The sequence below is a fragment of the Diceros bicornis genome, chromosome 31 (assembly GCF_020826845.1).
Source record: "Diceros bicornis minor isolate mBicDic1 chromosome 31, mDicBic1.mat.cur, whole genome shotgun sequence".
NCBI classification, from domain to species: Eukaryota; Metazoa; Chordata; class Mammalia; order Perissodactyla; family Rhinocerotidae; genus Diceros; species Diceros bicornis.
The window spans coordinates 705808-727145 of NC_080770.1; the positions used below are offsets into that span (position 1 = coordinate 705808).

Below are 21338 nucleotides of genomic sequence, written 5' to 3' on the forward strand. Positions count from 1 at the left end.
AGTTCTGCCGCGGGTGGGAGCCCGGCTTAGCTGGCCCGCCCGGTGTCCCCGGAACACGCAGGCCCTGCGTCTTCCGAGAACTGCAGCCCACACGCGCCCTGACTCCTGGTTTCTGAAACTTAAACGTAAACGCTGCTCCCGGAGAGGGTACAGGGAAAACCAGGGCTGGGGGTGACACGTGCCCCGGGTAGGAGCCACATCCACCCGCGGGCGCCAGTCCGCCCCTCGTGGTGTCGCCGCCCTCCTTCCCGGGGGCCTCCGGACGGTGGCCCTCCGCCCGGGGCCCGCCCCCTCAGGGCCGCAGACCCGTCGTCCCCAGGGCTGGGCTCCGCGAGCCGCCGGCCGACGACGGGCTCGGACCAGGCCCCTGACCCCGGGCGCGGGCGGCCGGCGGGCATGCGCAGACCGCCAGCTCAAGAGCCATTTCCCGGGGCCGCGGCTCGGGGCGAGCGACTGCGCAGGCGCCCGCCGGGAGCGCGCGTGCGTGCGTGCGTGCCGGAAAGGGCGTGCGGACGGCGCGGGGGCGGGGCCGACGTCAGCTGACTGTGGCGGCGGCGGCGGCGGCCTCGCGGGCGCAACCGTCGGCTCGGCGCCGTGGGTCGCGGGCGCGGCAGCTCTCGGCGGGGCCGGCGCAGCGCCATGGCGACCACCGTCAGCACGCAGCGCGGCCCGGTGAGCTCCGGGTGGGAGGCGGCCTGCGGCGGCGGGCGGGCTCGCGGCCTCCGGGGCGCACCGGGAGGCCGACTGCGGGCTCGGGGCGAGCGAGGGGAGGCGGCCGGGCCGAGTCGGTCCCCGTTGGAGGAGCCCCCACACCCCGGATGGAGGAGGCCCGCCCGCCAGGGTGGGTCCCCCCGTTAGAGAAGGTCCCCGCAACCTGGGCGGTCCCCGGATGGAGGAGGCCCTCCACCAGGGTGGGTCCCCCGATAGAAGAGGATCTCGCAGCCTGGGTGGGTACCCGGATGGACGAGGCCCCCTACCAGGGTGGGTCTCCCGTCGGAGAAGGTCCTCGCACCTCGGACGATCCCCGGATGGAGGAGGCCACCCACCAGGGTGGGTCCGCCAACAGAAGAGGATCTCGCACCCCGAGTGGGTCGCCTTGTAGAAAAGATCCGCGTACTCTGGGTGGGTCCCAGGATGGAGGAGGCCCCCTGCACCCCGGATAGTCCCCAGGTGGAGGAGGCCCCCCACAGGAGTCAGTCCCGCAGATGGAGGAGGCACGTTGCTCCTAGACTGTGCCCTTACAGAGGAGGACCTGAACCCCGATGGTCTCTTGGGTCCCCAGACGCCCTCTCTTCCTCCGGGCAGAATGAGGCTCAGAGGCCCAGCTGTGTCCCGGGTTAGTGGCCACTGCTCAAACCCTCAGCGTTTTCATTTGCAAATGAAAGGATGGGAGCCGAGAACCCGGGAGTGCCCTCTGACCCCCAGCTCTCTCATCCCGGGGCTTCCATGCGGCTCAGTGCTGACTGTGCCGTGGCAGGAGGACGGGTGTGGACCCGCTCAGCAGGCTCCGGGGGAGTGGCCCCCAGCAGCTCCTTCACACTGGGCTGGGTCGGGTTGTCATGAGCAGTGAGGTTCTTATCAACAGAGGCTCAAAACGTGCAGCAGAGGAACATTCTGGTCCTTTTGAGTAGGGAGAAAGGTTCTTCTGATGGACAGTATCAGCGCCCTCACTCGGGAGGTCCGGGTCACCAGCGCTCCTCACCCTCCCTCGAGGCCGGGTGTTGAGGATCCTGCTGTGTCTCTCCGGCTGGGGAGGAATCCGCGCCACAGGACGTTTCTCCTGAGTGTGCAGGAAGTCCCGGGTTTGGGAGGGGCCCCTCTGGGCCCAGACGCTCGTCCTGAGGGCTCTGAATTGGACCTGACCCACACTTCTTGTCGGGCTCGGTGTGGAAGCGTCCAGAGTCCTAGAGAGATTCCCGTCTCTCCGTCCTCACTCTGTCACGGGGAACTAGAGCAGGGACTGCCAGCAGCGTTTCCTTCTACACTGCAGGCTGCTCAGAGAAGCGAGGGCACTGAGCACGCAGCTCCCTCCTCAGCCCCGGGGAAGCCATGGGCCTAGTGGTCAGGCAGCCCCGCCCGGCCAGGCCTGTCACGTGTCCTCAGCCTCCTGGTCCGGGGCCTCGCTGGTGGGTGGGACTGGCTGAATCAACACGCCATGCGGGGCTCAGTGTCTGCACGAAGGGAGCACTCAGTAAAGGTCAGCTTGTCCTGTCCTGAGGGAGACCTCTGCTCTGTGACCGCCGTGAGAGTGTGGAGCGTCAGAGGGAGTCCCACCGGGGCCCCGTGCCGCCAGAGTGCTGACGGTCCATGTGTCTGGTGCTTCCCGGGTTTTCTGTTGCAGCGCCTCGTGTGGTCCATGTGCATTGGTGTGCAGCACACGTGGACCAGCGGGGGTTCTGGGGCGCCTCCGTGACCTGTCCACGGCAGTAACGCTGGGTCTGGGCCAGAGCTGCTGGGGGCTCCAGAAAGGTGTCCTCAGTGGCTGGGGTCTTGAGTGCCACTGGAGGACTTGTGACGTGCTCATTCTGCCAGTGGTCCTGATGAGTATATTGGGCAGTGCAGTCCTGTGAAGGACCGGGTGTGGTGCCTGCCGTCGGGTTCTTACAGCGTGGCACGGGAATGCCTAGCACCTGAAACACACGGATGAGCCATGCGGTGATGGGCACACCCAGGTCTGTGGATCTTAACTCGAGTTGGGCGTCAGCAGTGGCCTCCCCTGGGTGGGGGTCGGAGTGAGTAAGGTTCTTGGAGGGAGGAGCAGGAGTTGTGGGGTGGGTGGGAGAGGGGAGCACTGAAAGCAGAACTGGGCCGGTCTGGGAGATGGAGAGGGAGAGGCCTGCTTGACGAGCCGGGGTGTGGCGGGCTCTGGAAGGCGAGGAAGGGTCCTGAGTGGCAGTGCCTGTGCTGGTGTGTGAGGGAGCAGCCAGTGTGGCCCGGGTGCTGTTCTAGACGGCTGGCAAATGGATTTGGCCCTTGAGTGTTATCAGGTCACTACAGTGTAAATTGTTTTTCAAACGTTTTTGCCTGGCACACCCTCTTTACTTTCCACCTCTCCCGCCCAGCCTGCAACCCTCTCGTTAACCAGTACTTGTAAGGACCCTTCCCAGGTATTAGCATCTGGACAGCTCTTCCTTTTCCAGCGTGCTTTGGCTTGATACTGATTGAGCCCCCACTCTGCGTTGTGTGCTCGGTGCCAGCGAGGTTCAGGGATGAGCAGGGCGCTTGGCTTGTAAACAGGAAGACGCTGCGATCCCAGCTGGTGCTGGTGAAGGTGGCGCTTGGCAAGTGCTCACTGTGCTAGGTCCTGGCGGGCAGCACTCCTGTGTTAGCCCCGTGCCGTCCTTCGGGCCGGTCCCTGCCCGCACAGGTTGGCGTTCAGCCAGGGAGCCCGGAGCCTGGACTTAGGCTTGCTCCCTCAGGCGACTCTGAAGTCTGACCATTGCCCCCCGCTGGTGATAAAGCGGTGACAGGCAGAGCTCCTGGGAAGCTGGAGGAGGAAGGACAATCTGACAGGGCTGGGGAGATTCCTTTGTCCTTGAGCAGGGCGCCTGAGGGGGCTCTTGAGGTGGGCGTGATGAGGAAAAGTGGGAAACTAGCTACTCCGACTCCGTGCCTTCCGTTTGCTCTTTCTTCCGCAGAGCTAATATGGTTCTTTGCTTAAATTTCAGGAGATGTGGCGTTTACAGCCGCAGGATAGGTTTTCCTGGGTGGCCCTTGAGGCATGCCCCAGCCCTGAGCTGTGTTTGCTCCCCTTTATCAACGCTAGTGTTTTTGTAATGACGACCGTTTTCTATCCAGTGTTTCTGTCCAGTCCACAAAATATTACAGAGGCCCCAGTGGGCACCTACAAGGAGTAATTGTGGGGGCCTCCTGCCTTCAAGTTAGAACGCTGGGAGGTTTGCAGGACATGCTGCTTTAAACCACAGCGGCGCAGTCAGCTCGAGGGGACGGCAGTCGAGGCTTAGTCGGGGGCAGCTTCAACTTTTTTGGCAAGCTTCCTTCATAGATGTGTGAGTGTGTCCCACTGAGTCCAGACTGGTGGGGCCCCAGGCCGATGGGGGATCCAGGCTGATGGGTGGTCCAGGCTGTTGGGGGCCCAGACTGATAACAGCTACTTGTCCCGCTTTTGAAGATGCTGGTTGATCTGCAAGTTCTGGGGCAGTCAGCGAGGCCCTGCCTTTTTAGGCTGCCTTTTCCGTCTTGAGCCCTGTGGGCGATCTGTGGGTGGTGCTGGTGGCCCGTGACTGTCCAGATCCTCATCAGCCTTGGCTTGTTGATAATTGTTGCTGAACCAGGGACTTCATTAGGGGTGGCAGAGGGTGATATTTGTGTGTTCTCACTCGTTCTACATTTATTAACTGGGGCTGTTCATCAAGATGCGCTTTCTCCACAACCAGAGCTGTCTGGCTGCCCTGAAGTAGTTTGTACGGGAAAGGCAAGATAAATGCTTGGTTAATTTAATTTCCCACATTCAGAGGAGGGAGTTGGTTTTCTTTTTGGATTGTGTTTGGCTTTCTCCTTTCTGAGACTGTTGTAAGCCCGTGGGTTTCATACGTTCGCTGTCCGAGTCCCTGACACTCTCTTCTTTCTCAGATGAACCCATCTTACCCTGCCAGCGCCTTCCTGTGGGCCCTGGTCCTGGGCGGGCCGTGAGCGTCCCCACCAGCTGGTGGAGAGTCCTGTTTCTCCGCGTCCCTGTGAGCCTTTGCTCAGGATTCTTTGAAGCTGAGTCGTTAGTGTGTCCACGTTTAGAATTGCAGCGTCTTCCTGTAAGCCGGCTGTGAACAGCGACCTCGCTGGCCTCGCGCAGAGCCTTTCTTATCTGGTGTGACGCCAGGCGGCTACGCCTGCTTTCTTTGAGGGAGTATTTGCCTGGTGGGGTTTTTTTCGTTCTTTGACTACGTCCTTCTGAACATTTATGCTTAGGATTGGTCTGTTGTCAGCAGCATAGGGCTGGATTTTTAGAAAGTCACTTCTGAGGAGTCTTAGACAAAGTGTAAGTCTTTTTCTTTTAACTGGAACATGTTAAATAGTTCTATATGTATTGTTACACACGCTTTTTTTCTTTAAAACACTTCCTTTTGTGCTTTTATTTGTCCTGGTTTTCTTTTTCTCTCCTTGCGTTCTTTTGGATTGACTGAATATAGTTTTTTTAATTCAATTTTTTGTTCCATACTGGTTTGGAAAATACATATTGTATTTCTGTTCTCTTGGTGGTTATCCTAGAAGTTTGAACACACAGGCTTATCGGGACCTAAGGTTAGTCATCGTATTTACCCTCCTCCCGATGAGTGTGCTGCCTCATGTGACCTCTTCCCGGCCTCCGTGCTGCTGGTCGTGTGTAGTGGCTCCTTGCTTTTCCTGTCCCTCCTTGCGTCTCAGACCTTCCATCTGGGAGCACTTTGCTTTTGCTTCTGGTTCATCCTTTAGAACTTGCTTTGGCGGCAAACTCTCAGTTTTTGTGTATGAGTGCCTTTTCTCTAATTCCTGAAAGATATTTTTGCTGTGTTTGGAATTCTGGGCGACAGTTGTCTTCTCGTCCATGAAGGTCTCATTCTGCCATCTGAGGAGTCGGTGGTTGCCGTCCTTTCCTCAGGCTCCCCTTCCCCTCCCCTGTCTGTGTCTCCGTGCATTCAGCACCCTCTGGCCCCTGCTCTCCTCTGACAGCGGCTGTGAAATCTGCCTGGGAGTGTTTGGTGTGAATTATTTGAGTGACAGCTCTCTAACTTTGGGCCAGTTGTTAGCATCTTTGTGCCTCGGTGTCCTCTTGTATAAAGCTTTCTCACATGGTTCTTGTGAGGATGGACTGAGTCAGTGTGTGTAAAGCGTTTGCCCCAGCCCTGGCCTATGGGGTGTCCTGGAACGTGGGAGCTTCTAGGTCCCTAGGAATTATTTTTCTTGTCTCAAAAAACTCGGCTCTTCCTTCTAGCCCTCCCTGCCTGGAGTTTTGTGTGCACCGTTTACCATCTACATGCCTCCTACTGTTTCCTCTTGCTTCAACAGTGGCTGGACTGTGCTGGGGGGTTGGGTTGTGCGGGGCTGTGGGTCCCAGGAGGGGCAGGTGCATCAGCTGAGGACAGGAAGCCGCCTGCACTTTGAGGGACTGCGGGAGGTAACTGCAGGTGGCGGGAGCGTGCTTCAGGCAGAGGGCATGGCAGCAGCTGGTCTTAGGTGTTGGGAAACTCTCCCGGGGGAGTGCTAGGGCCTCTCGGGCTGCCGCCCAGGGCACAGGTGACAGCAGCCCCTCCCTGCTCTGAGGTTATTGCTTTCCCTCGGGTTTCCTTCCACCTGCTCCTCCTCTTTCCTGTCTGTCCTCAAGCCCCTGGGGATCTCAGCTGGGGTGTCAGCTGGTGTCCAGGCTTCAGGCCTCTGACATGACAGTGACTCCCAGGCCTTCTTCCTGAACTCCAGATCCATTGCCCCTCTGCTCCTTGCTGTCTCCCTAGAATGTTCTGAACATTGCAGACGGAAAGCCGGCCCCTTCTCTCAGACCCCCTCCACTGCCTTTTCCCGTCCCATTTGGTGGCAGCTCTATCCTTTGTGTTGCTCAGACCAGAACCCCCACATGACCTTGCCTCCTCCATCCCTCAGGAAGTCCTGCCGGCTCTGCCTTCAAAGCAGATCCAGAATCTGGTTCTTTCTCAGCCTCTGCACCGCCCACATACTGTCACACTCGCTCCACTGGTCCACCTACTGTTACACCCTGCAGTCAGGTGCCAGGCAGAGCCAGACATGAGGTGCAGCACATGTCGGCTCCTCACCTGCCCCAGGTTCCTCACCTACCCTGACTCCGCACCTACCCCCGCTCCTCACCTGCCCCTGACTCCTCACCTGCTGCAGCTCCTCACCTGCCCCAGGTTCCTCACCTACCCTGACTCCACACCTGCCCCCAGCTCCTCACCTGCCCCAGGCTCCACACCTACCCCAGCTCCTCACCTGCCCCTGACTCCACACCTACCCCCGCTCCTCACCTGCCCCGGCTCCTCACCTGCTGCAGCTCTCACCTGCCCCAGGTTCCTCACCTGCCCCGGCTTCTCACCTGCCCCCAGCTCCTCACCTGCCCCACCTCCTCACCTGCCCCTGACTCCACACCTACCCCAGCTCCTCACCTGCCCCAGGCTCCACACCTACCCCAGCTCCTCACCTGCCCCAGGTTCCTCACCTGCCCCTGACTCCACACCTACCCCAGCTCCTCACCTGCCCCAGGTTCCTCACCTGCCCCAGGCTCCACACCTACCCCAGCTCCTCACCTGCCCCAGGTTCCTCACCTGCCCCTGACTCCACACCTACCCCAGCTCCTCACCTGCCCCAGGTTCCTCACCTGCCCCAGGCTCCACACCTACCCCAGCTCCTCACCTGCCCCAGCTCCTCACCTGCCCCAGGCTCCACACCTACCCCAGCTCCTCACCTGCCCCTGACTCCACACCTACCCCAGCTCCTCACCTGCCCCAGGTTCCTCACCTGCCCCAGCTCCTCACCTGCCCCAGGCTCCTCACCTGCCCCAGCTCCTCACCTGCCCCAGGCTCCACACCTACCCCAGCTCCTCACCTGCCCCTGACTCCACACCTACCCCAGCTCCTCACCTGCCCCAGGCTCCTCACCTGCCCCAGGCTCCTCACCTGCCCCAGGCTCCACACCTACCCCAGCTCCTCACCTGCCCCAGGTTCCTCACCTGCCCCGGCTCCTCACCTGCTGCAGCTCTCACTTGCCTCAGGTTCCTCACCTGCCCCGGCTTCTCACCTGCCCCCAGCTCCTCACCTACCCCAGCTCCTCACCTGCCCCTGACTCCACACCTACCCCAGCTCCTCACCTGCCCTGACTCCACACCTACCCCAGCTCCTCACCTGCCCCAGGCTCCTCACCTGCCCCAGGCTCCACACCTACCCCAGCTCCTCACCTGCCCCTGACTCCACACCTACCCCAGCTCCTCACCTGCCCCAGGTTCCTCACCTGCCCCAGGCTCCTCACCTGCCCCAGGCTCCTCACCTGCCCCAGGCTCCACACCTACCCCAGCTCCTCACCTGCCCCAGGTTTCTCACCTGCCCCAGGTTTCTCACCTGCCGCCGATTCCCTCACCTGCCCTGGCTCCTCACCTCCCCAGGTGTTGAGTGTAGGGGCCTGCTGACAGACGCAGGTTGGCGCTCAGTCTCTCAGAGCCTGTGCCTTCCTTTCTTCACAGTGTGCTGGGGGCCGTGGGATGCTGAGCAGTGAGGATTCGGCCAGCTGGCCAGGCCACCCATCAGAGCCAGAGGCTGATCTGCCCACCACCTTCCGTCCCAGCCCACACGTCTCTCCCCACCCCCTCGTGTGCTCTCTTGGTGGACAGGCCAGTTCTCCTGGGCCAGACTGTAGGACATGCTGAGCTCTGGCCCTGGGTGAGCCTAGTGGCGGGTGTCCCATGCAGGGCCTTGGGGCAGGGCAGCCTCCTCAGACTTGGCGGGGCAGCTCCCGGCTCAGCTTGCTCCGGGCCCAGCGGAGGGAGTCCCAGGTGTCGGGGCTCCTCCTCCCCTAGGGATCCTGACTCCACTGCGGCCTGCAGGCTGTTCCTCTCTCCACAAGCGTGTGGAGACCCCACGGGGTCCCGTGGGAGTGTTTGTTTTGTGTTGTTGGTTGCTCTGTCGCTCAGGCCTCAGCCTGGCCCGGCTCTCCCTGCCGTGCTTGCAGCTGTGAACGTAAGGTTGCATTCAAGCCGTCAGGGTGGCTCTGGGTCACAGGGCGTGAGGACCAGGAGGTCTCCCTAGACCGCACTGTGGGGGCTCCAGAGCCCTTCGCGTGCATCCTCAGCAGCGGGGTGGTGTGACCCCCAGAGAGTGAAAGTTGGGTCTCGGAGGAGGCACGACCAGTGGTCGGCTTCATGGTGGTCCGTGGCCCTCCGAAGCTCGGCTCCACTGGGACTCTTGTTCCTCAGTGCTTCATCACTCCTGTGGGGCTTCTTGGGTGTCCTAAGGAGTTCGGGGCAGACAGACACAGAAGCGCAGGTGCAGACGTGTGGTTGAGAGATGGCTGCGATGGCGCTTGCTCCCCTCACTGTGGGCCAGCGCTGGGGGCCCCGGCCGCCTAGCACCGTGTTCGTGTTTGATCCTCAGCGCTTGTGTGTGCAACTCGTGCCTGGAGAATCGGATAACAACCATTCACGTTTTATTTTTTGATTCCACAAAAGTTACTCAGCTCATCACTAACTATGTCAAAGTGCTAAAAAGAACATGTAACAGTTAGTTAGAAAGTTTTTCCTCATATCGAGCAAAGTTAAAAGTTAAGTTTACCAAAAATGTTTTTTAAGAGGTTAATTTTTTCAGATGCTTTGCTTTTGCTGGGAAAGTGACAGTTGAATGAGTTTTTAAATTTTGATTACATTGCTATTTTATAGATTGCTAATTGTGTAATTTGATACATTATAATTTATAAGTAAAAATTACATTAAAAGTTGCTCAGCAAATGCAGTTATAAAGTTAATAGTTAATAGCTTTTCAGTTTTTAATCTAACTTTTAACTTAAAAGTTTTATTTACTTGTTCCTCGCTGTGCGTTAGATGAAGAGAAAGCCTCATACTTGCTCTTTTTTTTTTTTTTGGTGAGGAAAATCAGCCCTGAGCTAACATCTGATGCCAGTCCTCCTCTTTTTTTTTTTTTTTTTTTTGCTGAGGAAGATTGGCCCTGAGCTAACATCTGTGCCCATCTTCCTCTACTTTGTACGTGACACCACCACAGCATGGCTCGAGAAGCAGTGCGTCGGTGCACGCCCGGGATCCAAACCGGCGAACCCCAGGCTGCTGCAGCGGAGCATATGCGCTTAACCGCTTGTGCCACCGGGCCGGCCCCCTTTCTCTCTTTCTGTAGAGGGCACAAGTAGACCCCAGGCCATGGGCAGACACACAGTGTGTCTGCGGTCCTATGGTTTCATGGGGGCAGCAATGAGGAAAAGTAATTTAAAAATGCTCCTTAAGGGAAAGGACAGTCGTGCAAGGCAGGCCGGGAGATCCACCACCCCAGGCCTGGTACGTGGCTGCTGCTACTCGGTGACCTTGGGGGCTTGTGGTGGGAGAGGCTGGTCTGGGCTGCGCCTCCTGCCTCTGTGGCCCTGTGGGCAGGCCTCATCGCTGGGAAGTGCAGCCTTGGTTCCTCCCGTCAGGCTTGTCACTACGAGGTATTCACAGGTGCTTGTTTGATTCTGTGCGCCTGAAAAGTTAGCTTAGGTAGTGAGCACACACCTTACGTGATAAAAAGAATAATTAAACTCTGTTTCTGTGCCAAAATTAACATTTGGACTTGGAAGGGTGTTTATTCTAAATAAAACCAGATTTTGCAAATCTTTTCTTTTGTGCACAAGTGTCCTGCAGTGGACCAGAGCCCTGGGAGGGGGTGGGTGTCAGTAATACGCCCTGTGGCTCTCTGAGCGTGTCCATGGGGTAGAAAAAGCAGAGATTTTAAGAAATATGAAATTATGTTTTTGCAAATATGTTTTAAAAAGACTAATATTTATGAAAGTAGCTTTTAGTTTTAAGAAAAGTTAAAACCCAGAGAGTTCATGGAGTGAAAGTTCTAATTTTATTATAAAAGTAATTCATGTACATGGTTAAAAAAATTACTTTTAAAAATTACTAGCAAGACATAAAAGTATAAATAAATTAAAACTAAATCTTCTCTGCCTCCTCCCCTTCTCTCTCGCCCACTGAGTTCCACTCCTGAACATTAATTTCTTAAACACTATTTTTAGACATAAAACCTCCTTTGTGGTTTTTGCACAGTGGTGGTGCTGTGCCCCTCCTCCAGGTGCCACAAGATCTCGTGTGAGCAGGCATGGGGAGGGCTCCCTCCTCAGGGCTGTGTGGGTCTCCGTCAGGGCCATCCCTTGGCCCCGTGGTGGGTGCTCCCTTCTCCTTGTGCCCAGGCTGTGTCAGCGATGAGGCAGCCGGCATCCTGCGTGAGCACCTCCGTAGGATTACTCCTGGAAGTGGACTCGTGGGTCTTAACGCAAGAACTTGAAATTACTTGTCAGTATTGGACTCACTGTAGTCATCTTCTGAATGTAAGCCAAATTATATTAGGAAATAGGATCCATTATTTATCTGTTATCAAGATTAATTGTTCTCTTTGATCCCAAGTCTTTGAGTCAGGATCAAGCATATGTTTTGATGTGACCTTTCAAACATTTCCTCCATCATAATATGGCAAAAATAAATTTTAGGACCAGCACTGAATTTTTAATATATGTTAAGAATACATGTTTATTGATGACGTTTTCCAGTCTGGTTGCTGAAGTGATCAGACTCACGTTACCGCTTATCTGTAACGACACGTTACAGATGTTGACTGCTTTTGTCAACAGTAGTGGCTCTTTGAGGTGTCGGAGTCTCCTCGTGTGGCCGGATTCCGTCTGAGTGAGCATCATCAGGACTGCGGCAGCGGCCGCCTTGTCTTCCCCAGTGGCCGGTGTGTCGGTTGCATAATCAGGAGCTTGTTCTTTCTTAAGGACTGTGCACTGTTTCCTTTTCCTTTCTTTTTTTTTTCCTAGGTTAAATTGAAATTTTTCTAATAAACTTAAATTTTGGAATAATTTTAGATTTATGGAAGAGTTGCAAAGGCAGTACAAAGAGCTCCTGTGTCCCCTCACCTGCTGTCCCCATTGGTAACATCACGTGTCACGTGGCACATTTGTCACACTGAGAACCTGACTCTGGTACCCCACTGGGAACCCCGGATTTCATTCGGAGTCCCAGCCAGTTTCCCGGCACTGTCCGAGGACTCCACCCAGGCCCAGGTGGCAGTTAGCCATCACGTCTCCTTATTTGCCTGCCCTCTGGGACCATCTCTCAGACTTCCCTTGTTTTTCGGGACGTTGACGGTTGAAGACTTACTGGTCAGGCATTTTGTGGTCTGTCCCTCAGTTGGAAGGAGACCACAGAGGGGAGGGTCCTTCTCATCGCATCATTTCGGGAACCTGCCGTCTCCCTGACCTGTCATTGCTGGTGTCGGCCTGGACCCCCTGGCTGAGGTGGTTGGCGAGGTGTCTCCGCTAGTTTTTCCTTCTCATATTCTGTTTGCACTGTTCATTCATGTTGGTACATCCTCATTTCATATTTATACTTTTATAGTTAAACCTTTGTTTAACTAGTTTATAGTTGTTTAACTAACTGTAGTTAAACTAGGTCATTTGGCCTTTTGGTATCATTTTATTTCCCCAAGTAAAAAGCAGTCGCATTCTCTTCGATGAGAACCTGGAAGAGTACAATAAAAAGAAATGTAATACCTACCAGTCCCGTTCTCGCGATGAGGACAGACAGGAAATGGAAACGATGAAAGAGAGAGGCCTCTCCTGACTGACTGCTGTCACTGCGCGTGTGACTGGCCGTCCGCAGTGTATCCACCAAGGGCACGCCTGTCCCTGCTGGGTCCTCAGAGCTGTAGTGTGTGGCCGATGGTGGGCAGTATTTCTCAGAATAAATAAGTGGGAATTGGGTCTGTATGCAGTAATCCCTTAAGCTTGGTTAACGTGAGTCTGTTTCTGCAAGATAACGTGTTCATGGCGAGCAGACAGAGCCAGCAAAGAAGACCGCGGTGCAGGCTGTGGGGACTGTGTGTGGTTGGTAGGGGCACATCTGGGTCTCGTGGGCTGGCGAGAGTTCTGGGTGTGAGTGCGCTGGGGAGGTGGGTGAAGGGCCCTGGGCTTCTTCACTCCAGGGTCGCCAACAGAAACTGGCACCTGGTGTCTGCCTCACAGCAGCAATGCCCCCGGGCCTGAACCCTCCACAGGGGGTGCGGCCCCAGGGTGTCACCACGGGGTAACCTCCTCAGGGTGGCCTGGGGCCTGCTGGTAACCTGTGCAGCACACCAGGGGACACGCGGCCTTCGACGCCCCCTGGGAGGGCGCCGTGCTCTTCTCCTGGCAACTTCAGGCCTCCCGCACCTGCTGCCTTCCAGTCGGTCTGCAGTGAGTGCTCGGGGCCACACCACCTGGGCCCTGTGCTCCAGGTGCAGAGAAGGGTCAGGTGTTGTCTTCGCCAGGAGCGTCTCCTCTGATGGTGCAGAGGTCGTTCTGAGACGTCCTGGTCTGTTGGGTCGCGTGTGGTGTACGGCCAGGAGAAGCTCACTCTTGCTCCTTAGAGAAGAGCGGTTGGAGCACCAAGCTGATGGGCGCTCCCGTCAGAGGTGGGCGTGGCTGGGGGAGCCCCGGAACGGGGGCCTGAGTTCTCAACACTCAGCTGGCTCTGGAGCCTGCGACTTCCCCTTGTGCTCGCCTCCACTGGTTGCGGAGCCCTGCCTGGTTTGTGACTTCCCCAAGCCTGAAATGGGAGCCGAGGGGGGACCTAGACCTTTCCAGGCGTGTTTGAAATGCAAGGCGACGAGAGCACTTGGAGAGAAATGCTTTCCCAGGGTGCTCGTGAGCTCAGCAGATACGACCTTCTGGAACTCTGCCAGATGCCGCGTCTTCGGGAAGTCCGGGAGCCCAGCAGGCATCTGGTCTTGGCAGTAGAGGCCTTAGGGTGTTAGGAGCCTCCTGGACATCTGAGGTGGTCCCTGGTGGCTGCTGTCAGTGGATGCAGTCTGCCAGAGCTCTCGCCGTGACACACTGGGGTTTAGCATTCAGCACTTCCTGAGAACAAGCAGCCCTTCCAGGCCCTCAGCCGGGAGCCCCTTTGTGATGTCCTCTTGGGGTGGCTGAGGAGAACCTGGGACCAGCGCAGGCAGCGCCTGTTCCCCTGTGGCCGTGGCTCCAGTTTCTCCACCAGCAGGCAGGCCCCCCTTCCGAGGGGTTGTCAGCCTGGCAGGCTTCATCTTACACTGTGACCTCTCCAGACCTCTACCCACCGTGCCCAGGAAGGAGCAGAGTGGCGGGTGTCCTGCTCGTTGAGCTCGGCTGGGTCCTCGGCCCTCCCACGTTGGGCCCCAGGCCGGCCCTGCCTTGCGCATCCCTGCCGTGTCAGGCTTTTCTGGGGCCGCTTCCATGAGTCTCGGTTGACTCTTGCTGTAGTCTCCTGCAGTTTTTCCTGGAAGACTTTGTCCTCCCGGAGCCCTTCAGGCCCCTCCCGTAACTCACACTCTCACGTGTCCCTCAGGAGCGTGTCCCCTCCAGCCCTGGGGGCCGGGCCCCCTCAGGCTCCTCCCTTCTCTCCGAGGCCCAGCAGCCTAGTGGACAGAGGGTTCCTGAGAAGCAGAAGGGTGAGGTCTTTGGGGCTTGTTAATCTGTTCACTTATTTGGGGCAGTTTTGAGTTTGCACTGTTTCAGATGGAAGTACTTGACAGGGTTTTCTAGAGAGCTTCAGACCCACGGTTCGGGTTTCATCTCATTCATTGTTTGAACCGGTGCCCTGCAGCTCATGGGCCCTGCCTGTAGTTGTAATGGCACCAGGGAAAACAGATCATGGACATGTGGACAGAGCGCTTGTGAAACCCAAAAACAACCTGAGAAACCATCCAACAATCCCGTTTAGAGCACGAGAACCTGGTTTTAGTGGCAGAAATGTAGCAAGCCTGCACAGATCCTGATCTGCGTGTGTGTCTGCCAAGTGAGAAGGGCTCCTGTGCCAGAGGACGCAGTCCTGCTGCTGAGGGGCAAGGTGGTGGTTCCAGGCCCTCAGGCTGGAAACCCTGACCCCTGTGGGCCCTTGTTTATAGGTGAGGTGCAGCTGAGGTGCAGCACAGCCCAGGCCTCTGGGTCCTGGAAATGCCCAGGGTTTGGCCCGGTTCTGCCCTGGCCCCAGCCTCACTGATACTACGGTGTCTTCTCTTCCCTGTCCCAGGTGTACATCGGCGAGCTCCCGCAGGACTTCCTCCGCATCCTGCCCACGCAGCAGCAGCAGCAGATCCAGCTGGACGCACAGGCAGCCCAGCAGCTACAGTTTGGAGGAGCGGTGGGCACAGTGGGCCGCCTCAGCATCACCGTGGTGCAGGTGGGTGTCAGGGCTGCGGCCACGTGGTAGTGGAGAGAAGGGGCAGGAGCGAATGGGGTTGTTACATGATTTCGGCTTTTATGCCACATTTTCTGAGTGGACAGGTGGAACTTTTTCTGATTCCAATTTTTCCTGAGACGTATATATATGAAAAATATTGATGGTTACCCAGGGTTCTGCCAAAAATAATTACAGTAATTAGTAATGAGCGTTTATTGGTGTCTGTTCGGTTCCGGGCACTGTTCCTTCCTGTGGACAGTCTCTCCTGACCCTCAGGGCAACTGGGGAAGGTGGAGGTGCTGCTGCTCCATACAACGGGGTGGGCAGAGAGGGCTGGGGGCCTGCAGCTCTCCCACCCAGCTCCGGAGCCCGCGTCCCAGGAGCCCCTCCAGCTGTCCTGCAGCCCAGCACTGATGGCCCGGACATGCCCATGGTTGCTGAGTGAAAACCAGATACACTGTCAGGATGTGAAATGGTTTTGTCATCAGAACTTTCTGTGAAACAATGAGGAAAGGAAAATCATTGTGAATTTTGTAGAAATGCACAGACAGAAGAGTCACTGTTGGACCTCAGGAATGAGATGGAGTTTTAAGGTGCGCACTTCACAGCATCTCCAACACTCAGCAACACACTTCAGTGCTGTTGGGGTTCACAGTCAAGCCCCCTTTTCATCATCGTGCACCTCACAGACTCGCTTGTGCATGTGTTTCTAAGATAACGCGCTGCTTCCTCTGCTCAGTGACCTCCTGTCACAGTGAATTCAGCCCCCACCGTAGCGGAGCGCTCCCCCCTTCTGCAGGCGCGGTGACTGCGGGGCACTGTGGCCCCTCTCCGTTCTCTCGTGAGCCCATGCAGCAGCCTGTCTGTACCCTCCGCAAGCTCACCCAGGCTGTCCGTGGTGCCAGCCCGGTGTCAGGAGCATTCCTGGTTCACCTGCTTGACCTCTTAGGTTTTCCACTTCCTTTGTGATAACCCTTCTCCCTTGGCTTACAGAGGCCGCGCCATGCTTCTCTGTCTGCCTTCCCTGGCCATCTGCCCTGGTTGTCTCCTGGGCCTGGTGGCGTGCCGTGGGGCCCAGGCCCCAGCCAGCCTCTCCCCTCCTTGCCCACAGGCCCCAGGGTGAGCAGCTCCTGGCCCAAACCAGCCGCTCAGCCCAGCTGCAGACTCGTGCGTACACACCGCGGCCCTCGGGGCCTTCCCTGGATGTCCAGCAGGCATTTCAGACATGTCGTGCCCCGATGGAACTCCTGCCTCCAGCCCCCAACACCTGCTTCTCCCCAGTCTCAGTAGGCAGCAGTGCCATCCTTCTAGAAGCTCGGGCCTGCACCCTTGGGCTTCTTCCCGACGGCTCTGTCTCACACCCTGTGCAGCCCCTCACGCAGGCTCACGGCTTCACCCTCAGTGGTCCAGGCTGGAGCAGTCTGCCCACCCTGCCCCGCCACCGGCTCCTCGGGTGGCCAGAGCGCTGCAGGCAGTTATCTCCCTGCCTCGCCCTCCCCAGGCTGCCCTTCTCCATCTGCTTGATCTTCCTCCTTCCCCGGCACTCTCCCAGGTGTCCTCGCTTGCTCGCTCACCTCCTCAGGGGCATCCCATGCTCCAGCGTGCTCTGTTCCCCTCACCTGGTTACTCCCTGCGGTTGGCAGTGCCTTCTGACCTGCTGTGTGTGACGTGTCTGCTGCGTGTGGCTGTGGGAGACAGAGACCAGCGTCTGTCTGTCTGTCCCCGGCAGACCCTCAAGCAGCACCTCGCGTGTAGTCGTGCTCGGTGAGTGTGGGAGTGAGCCACGTTCCTTCAACACTGTGACTGCAGTGGAGTCGAGCTGACGTCACAGAAAAGCCCTGAGAAGTGTGAGGGACAGCCTGAGCGTTGCATCCACGGGGTGGAGGGAGCGGGAGGGGTGCAGAGGGGAGGCAGGGGAGGCGGGTGTAGCAGGAAGTTGGGCCTCCAAGGAGTGAGGGCAGCACCGTGTGCAGAGCTCCGCGCGGGGTCAGGGCGATGTCTGGGTGAAGAGGAGCCTCCATGTGCCAATTCCGGGGGTCAGCCTTGCTCCAAGCAAAGATCGTGGATGGGCATTGATGATAACTGTAAATTAGTAAGATAGAAACATCTTAGCAGCTAGGCAGGAACAAAATAAAAACAGTTACTTGGAAGCCAGGGAAAATCAAAACCTGGTTTCAGACCTTTCTGCTACACATTTTCCAGAAAATAACAGAGCAGTTTCTAAGCAGTTTTTAAGAATTACTCTAGCAAATTTATGTGAAGACAACAGAAGGGTATTTGAAGCTATCTGAAGGCTAATAATGTGTGTCACCCAGGAGCCTTCCACGTTATTCCAGGTCTGCTCCGACCACCTAAGAAGTAGGTCAAAGCGAAGGGCCCAGGAGTAGAGAAGTCTTGGCCTAAGAGGACCAGTCACCACTGGTTAAAAGTGAGCAAGCTATAGTTCCACCCATCCAGAGGCAGAAAGCAGAGACACAGTCAAGGAAGCTGGAGTAGGAAATGGGAGAGCAAGGGTGGAGGGCAGGCTGTGCTGGAGTTCCTCCCCTCGTGACGACGGCTGGCCCTCTGGTGTGGGCAGGGTGGAAGCCAAAGGCAGAGTCTGAAGCCCTGATGGAAAGAAGGGACAGGGACATTATGGATAGCAAGATTCAAGGATGGGCACTGACCAGGCCGGGTTAATTCTCACTTATGAAAAGTAGAACTCAAGTGCGAATCCCCAGCTTGTGCCGGGAGCTGCTCTAGGCGGGGACACAGCCATGAACAGACAGGCCCAGAGCCCTGCCCCGGGGAGCCCACAGGGTGGGGTTGAGGGCCAGACAGTGGACAGTGCAGAAATAACACAGGCAGCCCGTGAGCAGGTGGCACACCCCCTGGGTCAGGGCTGGGGAGTGGAGGTGGCCAGGGAGGTGGATCTTAGCAGAGCCCTGCAGGGGCCAGGGGTGAGGGGCCACATGGGCTGTAGGGGAGGGCTGGGCCTTGTGGACCGACCTGCAGGACTGGGGATCAGACTCTGAGTGAGAAGGGAAGCGCTCTGTCAGGAGCTGAGTTTCCACGACTCCCTCTGGCTGTTGTGTTGGGAAGGTCGTGGGGCCAGGGTGGAAGTCCCTGTACTGGGAGCTCCTCAGGGAGCACCAGCAGACTTGTAGATTGCTCCCGAGTGTGAAGAAAGGAGGGTCGGCATGACCCCAAAGGCCTCTGTCGCCAGCACCTGGAAGATGGACAGAGGATTGACCAAAATGGGGAAAATTACAGGAAGAACAGGTGGGAAGGAAATGGACGCTTCAGTGTCAGACCCAGTAAGTGGAGGATGCTTTCAAGGCAGCTGGCTGAGACCGGAGGTCGTGCATTGCAGGGAGAGGCCCACAGTGCAGGCAGGAGGCTGGGCGTCCACAGGACAGTGCTGAGGCGGGCGGCAGGCTCTGGGATGGGGTGTGGCCGGCCCCCTTGGCCGGAGCTCTGGTGAAGTTGGCACAACTTCCTCGCCTGGGGGCGAGGAGGGTTTGCAGACAGAAGAGAGGCTTCTGCTGAAGTCTCAAGGGAGAAAGGGGCGGGGGCTGGAGAGGGTAGCAAGCAGCAAGGGTTTTTGTGTTTTTTAAAAAAATTGACCTTATTGGCTGTAATTTATATACATTAAAATACACTCATTTTAGTTACTGTACATTTCCATGAGTTTTGATGAGTTTTCTGTAATCAAGATAGTGAACTTGTCCTCTCTCAGTTGCACACCACCTCCCCCCCAGCCCGCCCCCCAGCAAGCCTGGCCTGCTCAGTAGCACCTACTCCGGTAGCGCCCTCAGAGCAGTCTTCTCTGGAGTTGTGCGTGACGGCGTGCATTTGGCTTCTTTTGCTGGCGTAATGCATTTAGATTTGGCTTTGTGTTTGCGCGCATCCACCAGCCGTTCGTTCCTCTTTGTCACTGGTGGTGTTCCGTGGTGTGGCTGGGCCAGTCTCTTCTCCGTTGCCCCATTGGGGACAGACACCGTGTTGTTCCAGTTTCTGGCAGTTGTGACGCCCGGGGTTCTGTGTGAAGGTAAGTTTCCTTTTGATTGGCTAAGTGCCCAGGAGGGGATTCCTGGGTCATGTGGTGGGTGTGGGTGGACTTTCTGAGAAGCTGCAGACCGGTGCCTCCACGGCTGCACCTTTGCTTCCTTCCGCCAGCCGCGTGCAGGGCCCAGGCGCTCCTGGGCTTGCCCAGCACTGGGTGTTGGGGTTGGGTTGGGTTTGAGCCATTCCAGGAGGTTCCTTGTGGTCTCACTGGGGTTTTCATTTGCAGTTCTTTGATGACTTAGCGGTGCTGGGCAGTGTTTCATGTGCTCATTTGCCGTCAGGATTTCTTCAGCTCTTGTGCCCGTGTTTAATTGGGTTGTGTTCTGTTACTAAGGTTGGAGTGTTCTGTGTGTGTTCTGGATTCAGGTGCTTTGTCAGACAACATGGTATTTGCAGACATTTTCCCCCGTCTGGCTGGTCTTTCCATCCTCTTCACAGAGTCCTTCAGAGAGCGGGCGTTCGTAATGTTGATGGCGTCTTGTGTGTCAGGATTTCTCTCGTGGGTTGTATTTTTGCTGTCGTATCTAAGAGATCTTCGCCCAACATCACAAGGATGTTTTTCTGTTTTTGTCTTGCAGAAGTTTTATGGTTCTAGCTTTTGCGTTGAAGCCTATAATCTACTTTGAGTAAATATTTGCTGACTGATAACCTAATCCAGCAAAGCCTTCCCTCTCATCGCTCCCCCCTCCATCACACTCTCCTCCCTGCAAATGTGTCCTCCCGCCCCAGGCTGCCCATCTCACTGGAGGTTGGGCTCATGACCCACGTGAGGTGCAGGTGGGCTCCTCGGGATTCGGAGACCTGTGACACCGAGGATGACTGGCTGTGCCCCCAGGCCGTGTGTGGCGGCGATCAGGACCAGGTCACTGAAACACTCCATTCACGCAGGGCGAGGGGAGCCAGCGCAGTCGCTGGTCCGGGTGCTCTGAAGTCCTCCTTCCAGGCCCCGCCTCTCCAGGGGGCCTTGGCTCGGTCTCAGGGCAGCCTGCCATCACCTCCTCCTCCGTGGCCTCTTCTGAGAAGATGCTGGAGCACGAGCCGCTGTGGCCGGCCCAGCAGCCCTCTCAGTGTGTCCGCAAGCATCCTCGCGCCTGTCAGGCCTGGCGCCCAGTGTTATCCCACAGGGATGCACGACGCAAGCCATGACTCTATTCTTGGTCCTGGTGCCCAGGAGCACAGTCGTGATCCTGTACCTCCTGATTTGGTTGGCTGAATTCAAACCCAGAAAACGCTGGAAATGATGAGGTGAAGGGCCAGACCACTTAGGGGAGCGCTGAGCTTTCAGTCTGGTGGGGGCTGCCTTGTTTTTCTCACGTTGGCTTTATTTCAGGCCAAGTTGGCAAAGAATTATGGCATGACCCGAATGGACCCGTACTGCCGACTGCGCCTGGGCTACGCGGTGTATGAGACACCCACGGCCCACAACGGCGCCAAGAACCCTCGCTGGAATAAAGTCATCCAGTGCACCGTGCCCCCGGGTGTCGATTCCTTCTACCTGGAGATCTTTGATGAGGTGAGGGGGTGGCCCACCTGGCACAGAGGCACCGTGTCGTTCTGGCCGTTTAGGCTGCTCCAGGAAGCTTAGGTGTGCTGGACACGAGGCATTTTATTGCTTTTTGATGGGTGTTTTGGTGTCCCCAGCAATAGTGAAGAGCGGATGTCCTCTGTAGGATCTCTCACAACTTATGTTCAGAAACCTTATCACCAATGATGCAGACACCCAGCACTCTGCAGACAAGGTGTTGACACGTCACCCCCAAACCAAGGCATGTGCACCCCATCACCAGTGATGCAGACCCCAAGCACTCTGCAGACGGGGTGTCAGCACGTCACCCCAAACCAGGCACGTGAACCCCATCACCAGTGATGCAGACACCCAGCACTCTGCAGACGGGGTGTCGACACATCACCCCAAACCAGGCACGTGCACCCCATCACCAGTGATGCAGACACCCAGCACTCTGCAGACGAGGTGTGGACACATCACCCCCAAACCAGGCACATGCACCCCATCACCAGTGATGCAGACACCCAGCACTCTGCAGACGGGGTGTCAGCACGTCACCCCAAACCAGGCACGTGCACCCCATCACCAGTGATGCAGACACCCAGCACTCTGCAGATGGGGTGTCGACACATCACCCCAAACCAGGCACGTGCACCCCATCGCCAGTGATGCAGACACCCAGCACTCTGCAGACGGGGTGTCGACACATCACCCCAAACCAGGCACATTCAGGCAGCCTACTATTGTGACAGGGTAGGATATAAAGTGGGTCCGACCCGGTGCTGGGTGGGAATAGGGTTCTTGGTGGTGAGAGTCTCAGTGAGCCCACCCTACTGTCCCTGAGGAGCATCAGATAGATGCAACAGGGCTCTTCCCAGCCTGGTTCTCTGGGTACCT

General features: G+C 57.1%; 1 protein-coding gene across 1 annotated transcript in view; it reads left to right on the forward strand.

The window, feature by feature from the left end:
- The first annotated feature begins 590 nt into the window (after window positions 1-590).
- Window positions 591-21338, forward strand: part of TOLLIP (toll interacting protein) — a 32648-nt gene continuing 11900 nt past the window's right edge. Inside the window, exons 1-3 of the mRNA XM_058526063.1 lie at window positions 591-672; window positions 14738-14887; window positions 20265-20447. Of these exons, the coding sequence (XP_058382046.1) occupies window positions 640-672; window positions 14738-14887; window positions 20265-20447 (366 nt within the window). The 5' untranslated portion in view covers window positions 591-639. The remainder of the gene's footprint in view (window positions 673-14737; window positions 14888-20264; window positions 20448-21338) is intronic.